Raw genomic sequence first — 10,895 nt, forward strand, 5'->3', positions numbered from 1 at the left:
CTGTTCCTGACTTTTAGGATTCAATCAGAATCATTAGACTGAAAGAAATACAGAAACAGAGACTCAATACAAATAAGAGAGTAAAATAAGAACAAACAGTAAGCGGAGGATGATAAAAGGAAACAGTCAAAGCTCACAGACCAGCTTCAGTTTCAGATCATAAAACTAATGAACATCTTTCTCTGACTCATTTCAGAGGGAAACGTTTTACTTTTTAATCCAATTAATTTACTTCAGTTTTAGCTCATGACTGATAAAATACTAAAATTCATAACCGAAGAAACAGACCAGACGACACATTGTCAAGCTGTTAGTTTAGACTCTACAATCATATTCTACAATTCACTTATCAGATGGTTTTATCCAAAGCGATGGACATCAGAGAGTAAGAACAACACAAGCAAAGAGAGAGAGAGATAGGAGGACACAACGTCAGGAAGTGCAAACAAACAGCTTTAGGTCTGATTGGACACACAGGTGCTGACAGGAAGTGACCAGAGGCAGAGCACAACATCGACAGCTGTTCTTGAGAGTTCTGATCAGTCTCCAAACCATCCTAAAAAAAACCATCATCATTAAGTGTGTAGGTGTTCATAAAGAGCTGGGTCTTTAGCTTTTTCTTAAAGGTGCAGAGGGACTCTGCAGATCAAAAGGAGTTTGGAAGTTCGTTCCACCACCGGAGGGGGGGGGGCGACATGATGAAATAAACAATGGGGATCGATATTAGTAAGATACCAGTGGAGAATAGTCACATCAAGAGCAGCTGGAGAAAGATGTGAGAGGAAACAGAGACACCAAATGTCGTCTTGATTCACAATCACAGATTTGAGTGTTTCTTTATTCACTTGTTCATTTTTTAAACATGAGAAATAAAAAAAAACATATGCATTGAAACATTTATATTTTTAAGCAAATTTCTTTTGGATAAAAAAGTAGAAAATGTCAGCAAAAATATCTCTTCAAAATCTTTAAAATACATTTGACGAATATATATCTTTAAAAAGCATCAGACTGTGTCGTCCCCACGACCACCACCATCCTCGTTCATGCTCGGCCTGCTCCGTAAAGCGTCTCTGATGACGCTATACAAATAAAGATTGATTGAAAAAATAGAAAAGTAACATCTGTTTGCCAGAAAGTGCAAGAACTGTACAAGAATGAAAACCTCCGACACAGCAGAGACAGTGATCTCTACGAGGCCCCCGAAGGCTCATGTAAGGAAAACTTGTAAGGAAAGCGGTTTGTAAATCCATTCCCGCAGTTTAAAAATCCCTGTGCATGGTTTATAATCCATGCACATGGATTTGCAATCTGTGGGCACATTTTTTTTTAAATAAACTGTGCGTACATATTCCTTGTCCACAGATTGTGGCATTAACTTAACCATGCTTAAAGTTCAGACAAACGTGCGTACAGTTTACCAATCTGTGTGCATTGTTGACCAAACTACACGTGTCCACAGACTGAAAATCCAAATAAACCATGCGCACGGATTTGTACATTTGGGCAGTGGCGATTCTACAGTCTATTGGGGCCTGAGGCAAAAATTAATTGGGGGGGGCCTTCAACCAGCGTTTATCACCAGCAGGTGGTTTTCAAAACAGCATTGCGTGCTATGCTTAGCAGGGCAAAAATAGTGAGTGCTGTCAGACGGGGCCCCTTTAGGGAGGTTCCTACTGTCATTGAAACATTTGCACATTTTGAGCTACCACTGCTGTGGTGTAAAGTTTGTCAGCCCTCGAGGCCCCCCTACTGGCCTGGGGCCCAAGTAGTTGCCTGCCTGTTGACAATCAATACCTCTGGATGTGGGACTGGATCTACAAGCGGCTTTTATTTATTTATTTACCAGAGCCTTCAGGGGGCTCTGGTAAATATTAAATATAAAAATTTAAATTTAAAGTTGATCAAAGGTTGGAAGAAAGAAACCGTTTTTTTTAAATGTACAGTCAGAATTTTTGCTCTCTAGCTCCTCAGTTAAGTCACGCCAAAAATGAAAGTTTTGACCCCAAAGAGCAGCTTCATGGTTAATCTTGTTTTTTTGTTTTTTTTTACAACGTTGAGTGTTTACATGGACGTGAGCGTCCCCGTTATGAGCCGTATCTGTTCAGGATAAGGTGCTTACATGCGCACACAGAAACCTGGTTATTCATATCCCTGTAGACATGATAAACACTCGTATCCATGACTCTGATTACTGTGTCTTATTTGCGCTTGCGTCTGTGATGTTTCTTCTTTTACAACTCAAATTTTTTTTTAAATCTGAGAATAATGGCTTATTGCGGGGCTTAGCGCTTTTAAATGCCAACATCATGAAGCAGCTACACAAAGACAAAAGAAGTATGACGCTCTCATTGTTGCGACCGTTTTTGTTTTGCTTATAAGTCACTTGGATGAGGCCGCGGCTGCTCAGGGAGTCGTCAGAAATCGTGGTAAGGCGTCTACATGCCACAGAATCCAGATTCCATTCTGAGTTCTCAAGGTAGCAAAATCGTGTTTCTTAAGACCAGCTAAAAGGCTTATCCTGGTTTCTGAAATCTGGATATGATGTTTACATGCACAAACACAAAAAAACAGGGTACTTATAAAACCCGATCCACTGAAGTCCATGTGAACGCTCTCATTGAGCTCTATTGTCCAGAGTCCAGAGGAAGACTCTTTAGATACACAGATGATATCTCCCTCACTTCTGAGGGAACATGGAGCCCGCGGTCATGGACGGCAGCCTTGTCTTCTCTGCTATCCAGCCGTTGTAGTTCGTCACTTTGGTGTAAACGCCGGGCCGAAACTCTTTAGCGCAGCCGTCTCCCCAGCTGATGACTCCAAACTGGAAGAGCCTGCCGCCCACCTCGCACACCAGAGGCCCTCCAGAGTCTCCCTGTTGGAAAACGAGACGAGAGGCATTAAAAGGAAGACAACAAAACCCGTCCCTGGAATCAAAGACTGATCGAGTTCGGGCTTGTCGTAAATACCTCACAGGCATCCTGGCTCCAGTCAGGTCGGCCGGCACAGAACATGTTATCAGTGATCATGTTTGCGTAATAATCCTCGTGCCGACACACATCATCGGCGAAGAGGTTCACCTGAGCCTCTTGGAGGAGCTGAGACCTGTACCACAGACCTGAGACAAGACGAGGTGTTAAGAGCAGACACATAACTCATGATCGGTTTAAAAATACAGATACTTACAAGAACAAACATATAAAAACACATTCAGAAACGGGCCCTCGCACCTCAAACTTTGACCGCACCCAATGGCCACACCCTTTGAAAGCTGCAAAGTGTTTTGATACATCTTAATCTTCGAGGTGTCTACAATACTTTTACCAAAGATGGTGAGGATCGGATGAAACCTCTAGGACGAGTTGGTTCAAATACAAAGCCTGTAAAACACTAAAATGAGCCATTATTTTGAAATTCAAATCAAAATGGCGGACTTCCTGTTTGGTTTTGGCTATGGGTACAAGAGGATTTGTTTTAGGTCTTCACATGGTTAATATGCACACCCAATTTCACACCTGTAGACTAACGTTGTGAGATGTAATATAACGGTGTTCTTCCATCACAGAGAGAGAGAGAACAGCAGTGATCAGAGGACTCTCCTCACCGTATTTTTCTTTCCCGTATCCGGCGATCTCACAGGTGACACCAGGCTGGAGGCTCTGCAGAGGCGGAGGCAGACAGACGGTCTTCACCAAGTGGTTTTCTTCTGCACACTTTCCATATTTGGCCGTCAGCTTCATCAGAGCTTCAAAATGAAATGAAGACGTTTTCTGGTTGAATTACAAAAACAACATGATGACTGAAGCGTCTGAAGGTGACAGGGTTCATACCGATGTCATTGTTGAAGTTTCCCTCGCTGTTGTCGAACCCTTCATGGACGATGATTTGTTCCACCCTGAATGTTTGCTCCGCATACAGATCCGTCTCATTCAGAGCGTTCTTCCCTAGGCTGACGGAGAAGCGGCGCTCTTTAGTGTGGGAGCTGGAAAACAAATTCAGCAGTAATGAACCTGCTGTTTCCTTTGCACCTGCTGCTGTGGTTACACTCAGTGACATCACTTCCTCCTACCCGTCAGGGAAGCAGTGGGCAGCTGTGAGGACCCAGCAGGCCGAGATCAGACTCCCCCCACAGCGGAAAACCTTATCCTTGGATTTGCTGCGCCAAAATATGGCTGCCACCCACGGGTGAGATTCCACAGTGGAGACCGTCCCACCCACGATCTTCATCTGCTTCCGTCTGGTGCGCTGGCCACATGTGGACGTCTCTGCAGCTGGAGGTGAAACAAAGGTCAGAGCAGTGAGGGGAGGAAAAATATGCAAAAGAGAGACGGTGAGTTCAGTATTTCTGTGAACTAACCGGGCACTGGTAGAGTCGGTGCAGGAGAAGGCGGGGCTGGAACTACAAGAGAACAAACATTTTTCACAGATGAAGTTCTGAAACCTGAGCTCAGATTATCTCTGAAGACATGGAAGTGAAAATGATCTTACACGACTCCAAGCCACAGCGAGGAATAACACAATACTCCCACGTCAGCTGCTGTTTTTTCCACACTTGGCACCACGGACGCCGTTTGTAGAGAATATTTCTGACGGAAAAAAAACATGTAAAATCCATCAAACTACAAAATATATATATGGACTTATTTGTAACGGCCTGAAATGGAGAAATATGTAACGCTGACACCTAGTGTTTAAAATGGGTATTGCAGTCCAAATTCAAAACATTATAAAGCACTGTCTCCCCCCCCCTCCTCTCTAGAGTCCATGCTCACTCAGGTCACCATGTGGTGGACTCTGAAGCTTCAGTGTTTATCCAGCTCTGCATGGGTCTGTAAACCTTTCTGTGTTCTAACCTCTCTCCATTTTTCAAAAAGCATCTCCAATATTGATCCTAGTTTGAGCACGTTTCTGCTCGTGGAGCTTATTAGAAACATGCAGAGGCTTTTTAGGTCGGGTACAATCACTTCTATCTGAACCACTTCTCTTGCCCGCTTCCATCGCTGCAACACCTGTTGACCTGATAACTGCTCTCATATCTGGCAAACCGAGGGGCGTCCAAAACGGCCATGTGGGGGGGGTGTCTTAAAACCTGCCTACCTTCTCTGGTCCAAACAAATCCAGAACATTCAGGACCAGAATCTAAAGTTAGAAGGAGGACATACTGGCTGCTGCATTGTTGTCAGAGAAGCCAGCACTTCAACATGTTTCCTTAATGATCAGATAGTAAGATACCTTTAGATATGATATTGCTCCTTTAAGCCAAAGAGATGAAATCACATGTTCAAACTCTTTACTTCCTGCACTGTTTATCTGAGGCGGACCTAAACACCCCCAAGTATTGCTGGGAGGAAATATTTAATGCAATAACAGCTGCATGCACAGCGCCTCTGTACTCTGTGTGTTGGATGCCTCTTACCTCCTAGGGTGTATTTGCTCTCTTGCTACTGGTTGAAGATGCTCAAATTAATTCTCTTGTCCTTTGACTTCAGATGAATCTCAACACTTTCTTTAAGATGGTTTTAAGTAACAAAAAGACGATCAAGACCAAAAAGAAATTTAAAAATGTTTATTTTACCTGCAGTAATTGTGCCTCCCTGCATTGACATCAGGCGACATGTATCGCTCCCTGGTGTCTGAATCCCACTCCAAACAAGCACGCCCACTCTTTGATGTAGACGCTGTGCCTCTGTAGTACAGTCCAATGCCCTCGTAGCAGTGAGCACTCTTTCCTGAAGGGAAACCAGGTGGATTTAGTAAAAAGCATGAAAAAGACAAAAAATGGAGATTGGTTTGAAGTTCATCTTCTTCACCTGTCTCACAGCGTCTCCCCTCGAAACCGTTGGCACACAAACAAAACATGTGTTCTCCAGACGTCAGGGACGGGACAGAGGAGCCTCCGTTCAGACAGATCCCACCTGAGGAACAAAAGACACGCCTCATGCTCAACACAGCGCGACGATGTTACATGATTTACAGCTTCAGAAAGTGCAGCTTCTCACCTGAACTTTCTAAGGAGGACAAAAACGAAGATGATGATGATGAAGAGGACGAGAAAACTGACAATTCCCGCCGCTTTCTGTCTCTAAACAGGTCCTAAAAAAAATGCAAGAAGTATTTTAAACCCGATCAAAGAAATGCAACATTTCAAAACAAGTCAGATTTTTAAAAAAAAACATTCTTACTGCTTCAGCCGTCGTCAGGACTGCGAGGGTGCAAATCAGAACTCCAAAGCTCTTCATCGTTGTCTCGTCTTCTCTCTCTGCTCAGACTGAGAAATCCAAACAGCATGAGCGTGCACGCACTGAGCTGAGTCTGCTTAGTCTGGGAACCTCCTCGGGGTTTTCTCTGTTTTTGTATTCTGCATGCAGGGAGAAGGGAGGGTCCTGATTGGCTGATTTGCTGTGAGGAAAGAGTTGTTTGCAGTGCAATAGCATGAGTAAGTGTTGTGAATACGGATTTAATTCTCAGTTACTTTGGCATGTTGGAATCTGTGGAGGCAGATCAGACATGCAGCTGTTGGTACGGTTTATATCAAATTGATTCTGGATTAAAGAAGTGAATGACGAGTAGTTACCGTAAAAAGATGGTTATGACTGTTTGTGTTTCATGAAACCCCGCTAGCTGGGTTACCAGATGCTACTATGACCACATTGTCTTTTGTGCATATTTAGATTTACCATGTTTGGAAGTTTTACTTTGAAAGAAAGGTTTGACCTCAGTGAGTCATAGATTGTAAATATAAATGTTTTGAAGCCTGAGTGGCGTCCCCCGTCTGTTCCTGCAGGGGGCGCTGGAGTCCCATCGATGGCGGTCTCCATGCTGGAAATGCTGTCTCAGTCTAACTTTCAGTCAACCTAACGACAGGCTGAGAGCTGGAGCTGAGGCGGGTTTTAAACCTCCTGACAAACCGTTACACCGCGCCCACCTGTCAATCAGGTCAGCTACACGCCTTATTGTGAATAACTCTTATCCTTCATCAAATCAAAACTGATGAGTCATCAAAACATTCACCCCCCGTACAGTGTGTGTCCATCGAGACATGAGCTAATCACACCTATTTGGTTTTTTGAACCAGGCTGTAAACATGTTAATCTCTGCTGTAAAAACAGACTTTTTAGAATGGGTGTGTATGTGACTTCCTGTGCTTCTGCAGCCAGCCTCTAGTGGACACTCCAGGAACTGCAGGATGTTACACTTCATCACCGGCTTGATCTGTTTCGTCTAGTTATATCTCCATGTAATGTTCTAATATGTGATTGATGGATTTGTTTCTGTTACTTACATGAAGTCTTCAGAGGTTTCCGTCACTGGTTTTGATATGTTGTGCAGCTGTGATGCCACTGACTCAGAACTGTCAAAGAGGGAAGTTCATATTTGGGTATTACTGATTCCCTGGAAAAGTTTTCCCATGGATGATGTTACGTAACTCACAGATGGAGCCCGGCCTAAAACTCTCTGGATTAAATCATCAGGACAAATCTTCTTTTTTTAAAAAACACTGTTGGAAACTAAGATGTACTTTGAAGAGGCCACGTCTGATGCATTTTGGAGCCAACTGCTTTGGGCTTAAATAAATTTGGATAAATTTAGAGTAAGAACCCTGAGCAGACATCCCAACAGTTTATTTCACTCTGTTTACCTGTGATAATGAGTAGCCTACATTTCTACCTGCTTAGCATCTAAGGATGTAAATTAGCATCCCTGCTAACTCTTGCAGGTTAAAAATATTTAGACCGTCTAACCCTATGAAACAAATAAACACTTATTCATTGTTTTGACTTCATTTTTTAAAGTGATTTTGCACTTTGTAAATAAAATCTACCTGACTTGACTTGGTAGTCATAGCATCATGCTAGTTAGCTTGACTAGCTCGGTAGGCTATGCTATGCTAATCTGATCTTGTGTTTTAAAGAGGTCATATTATGCCCTTTTTGGGGTTCAAAATGTTCAGAGTCCCCACGTGTGCCAAGTCGATCTGATTGGTCGGCCTGTTGGCTCTGTCGTTATTGGTCAGTTGCTCAGCACGGTTCTCGGAAATGTCCCGCCTCTTTTACCATATTGGGAATGCAGCCGCTGGCTCCATCCGAGGGGAGCATAAACATTAGCACCTTAGCACTACTGTGCTACCACAGGCTACGGCATATCGTGGGCGTGCTACAGAAGTTAACGGGCGTGCAACATGAGCTGCTGGGCCACAACGAGCCAATGGGCTTAGATCAGTGATCTCACACTGACAATGACGTCGGACTGACAAATTTTTATCGAGGGGGGCTAGAACCGAGCGTTACATGCAGCTAATGCTACAGCTAACAGGAGGAGGTAGGAGAAGCCGCGCTTCCGCGAACTTTTGCACATAGATGTGCCTAAACATGCACAGGACACTTGGAAAACACACTAAGAGCAAATAAAACCAGACAAAGAAGAATATGGGACCTTTAAGATCTCATTTTTCATTTACTTCTACAAGTTTAAAATCACACTTTCTCTACTTTGTGATTTAAATATGAAAATACGTCCTATCAGAAAAGTTTTGTTTTTGCCAAGAGGTCAAAATAAAAAAAACTAATGAAATGAAGCCTGCTTCAGAGGTCTACAGTGCAGTTTCTAATTCATCCACCAGGTGTCACTGTTGCTCTTTAATCAGAGCACATTATCCTCACTGCACCTGAAGTGTACTGAAGGAATCATCCACTGAAAATCAATCAATATAATTAATCAAATATTATCGTTAATTATAAATAATGATGATGACGTCATTTCAGTCATTTTAACTGAATCTGAATCTTTGTGTCACGTGAATGAAAGCAAATATGTGCTTTAGGATCCCGGAAGTCGCCTTCTGTGGATCCTGCTCGGTCTTACGTGGCCTTTAGGGGCAGTCGGAATTATTAACTTTGTTGGGCAGACTTGAGATAAAACAACATGAAAACGGATTTTGTAAAACAAACAAATAAAGATAGGGTGACGTAAGGTAAGGTAAGGTGACATAGGGTAAGGTAAGGTAAGGTATGGTAAGGTATGGTATGGTAACTTTTGGTAACAGTAGTTATGCACTCTTTGTTGGGACCCTGTACTTTTTTTGACGGTGCAAGATACAAGACAATACGATATGATATGATATGATATGATATGATATGATATGATATACTTTATTGTTCCCTTTGGGGAAATTTGTCTTGGACTAAGAAGTGCTTTTCAGTCAATCAATCAATAAAAACAATAGAAACAAACACAATCTACATGTAAACAAAAAGCACATACCAATAAAAACTATAAAACACAACAAGATATATTGGACATTACCCAAACCGCACAAAATCTGTAATGTTAGCCTGTTAGTGTTTTATTTCTGGACTTTATTTGTATTTTTTTATTGCAGTTTTTTCTTTATTTTTTCAGTTTGTTTGACTTATCATGAAACTTATTTCTTTTTCCTTTTTGTTTCACAGTATAAGTCTATAAGTATGAGGACCCCTCATATCCCCTGTCTTTCAAATAAAAACAAACATAAAGTTAGAAATCCCCCAGTTTAAAGCTGCAGTTGGTGTTATTTCCGCGTGAACACGGTAGTTTCCGAGCGGCTCCTGAACGCGTCACAGCGGTGATGAGGGAGATTATCCTCCTTCACTGTGAAGCTCTCAGCGTCAACACGGATCCACAGGAGACCGGCTGGAGGGGACGCAACATGGGGAACGCGGACACCAAACTTCACTTCAGGAAAGCGGTGATTCAGCTCACGACCAAAACTCAGGTCAGATTGTTTTAACTCCACGAAACTCTAAAAAAAAAAAGAAAAACTAAAGAGACACGTTAGAAGAGAGCGCCTGTTTGTGGTTCAGCCTGTGCAGATAAAGTTAGTGTGCCAGATGGTAGCCTGGACTGCAGAACAGATGACACAGAGTCCACTCAAAAACACTTCACTTTATAATGAAGGATTTTTAATCAATGTTCACCGTTATCTCCTTAAATATGATCTTTTCTTGAATATTTGTGCAGATTACGTCACCAGAAACTCTAATTTCTGGCCTCTAGATCGTTTGAATCCCTTTAATTTGAGGTTTAAATAATCTGCTGATGATAACATGTTACGTGAAATATGTGTAAATAAATGAGATTTCCATCAGGCAGGCTCCATGAACAGGTGAATTGACGGTGGATCTTCTTCCTCTGTTGTGTTAGTCATGTGGATGCAGCTGCAGCAGTGGTCCATGAAATCAAAACTTTATTTGGTAGAGAAATTTAGAAAATAAATTTGGTTTAAACAGTTTAACATTGAAGAATTTGGTGCTGAACCTTTTTTATCTTTCGGTTTAAAAGAAACACACTTGACCCGCTTGGACTCAGACTTCAGAGTAGGAGAATTGTTTTGGTTGTGTGTCACATTTTTTCTGGGATTTTCTGACAAATGAATGGATAATGCCTCTCAAATGCTCGAACTTTGAAAGGAAAGCCACCGAGTTTTCTAACGCTGTGAGCGTTAAAGGGTCAGATATTCTGTAAAAACACTCTTCTCCATGTTCCTCTAACTCTAACATGTGTCTCTAGTCCGTCTACAAACCCCCCAATGATGAGAAAAGTCCATCCTCTCCGTCTTTTCCCTGCTCCACTTTTCAGAAAATGTGTGCTCAAACAGGCCATTTGGAGATTTTCCCTTCATGACATCACAAAGGGCAGTAGCCCCTCCCCCAGGTGGGTGACACTCCCACAGCTAGGTGTTTGTTCTGCCCTCTGAGTCTGCCTTCTCACCGTAAACAATAGGACATGGAGCGAGAAAGACCAGAGTACACCCAAGCCCTTCCAGAGAGGGGGCGTGGTCAGACACATTTCATTTACATATTTAAAGGTACAGACACAGAAACAGCCTGTTCTGAGCAGGGCTGAAATAGAGGAGTTTA

General features: G+C 42.5%; 2 protein-coding genes across 3 annotated transcripts in view; one reads left to right on the top strand and one right to left on the bottom strand.

The window, feature by feature from the left end:
- Positions 1–801: 801 nt before the first annotated feature.
- Positions 802–6,322, bottom strand: plaub (plasminogen activator, urokinase b). The gene is made up of 11 exons (XM_061028724.1): positions 6,183–6,322; positions 6,000–6,093; positions 5,811–5,915; positions 5,576–5,729; positions 4,489–4,586; positions 4,358–4,399; positions 4,070–4,271; positions 3,831–3,982; positions 3,605–3,745; positions 2,970–3,118; positions 802–2,875 (listed from the first exon to the last, which is right to left on the bottom strand). The coding sequence occupies exons 1-11, from the start codon at positions 6,237–6,239 to the stop codon at positions 2,681–2,683; spliced, it is 1,389 nt and encodes a 462-aa protein (XP_060884707.1). The 5' UTR covers positions 6,240–6,322; the 3' UTR covers positions 802–2,680.
- Positions 6,323–9,589: 3,267 nt separating this feature from the next.
- Positions 9,590–10,895, top strand: part of hid1b (HID1 domain containing b) — a 15,585-nt gene continuing 14,279 nt past the window's right edge. For both annotated transcript variants that reach the window (XM_061027871.1, XM_061027872.1), the window contains exon 1: positions 9,590–9,751. In XM_061027871.1, the coding sequence (XP_060883854.1) occupies positions 9,605–9,751 (147 nt within the window). In that variant the 5' untranslated portion in view covers positions 9,590–9,604. The remainder of the gene's footprint in view (positions 9,752–10,895) is intronic.

This window comes from Labrus mixtus, chromosome 21 (assembly GCF_963584025.1).
Source record: "Labrus mixtus chromosome 21, fLabMix1.1, whole genome shotgun sequence".
In the NCBI taxonomy this organism is placed as follows: Eukaryota; Metazoa; Chordata; class Actinopteri; order Labriformes; family Labridae; genus Labrus; species Labrus mixtus.

What these genes read in the sequence shown, in the direction of transcription:
- plaub (XM_061028724.1), bottom strand. Translation starts at nt 6,239, where the DNA reads ATGAAGAGCTTTGGAGTTCTGATTTGCACCCTCGCAGTCCTGACGACG. An exon ending in GGGAGGCACAATTACTGCAG is followed by an intron (nt 4,587 to 5,575) that starts GTAAAATAAACA and finishes TTTTTCCGTCAG; the next exon opens with AAATATTCTCTACAAACGGC. An exon ending in GCCCACTGCTTCCCTGACGG is followed by an intron (nt 3,983 to 4,069) that starts GTAGGAGGAAGT and finishes TTTGTTTTCCAG; the next exon opens with CTCCCACACTAAAGAGCGCC.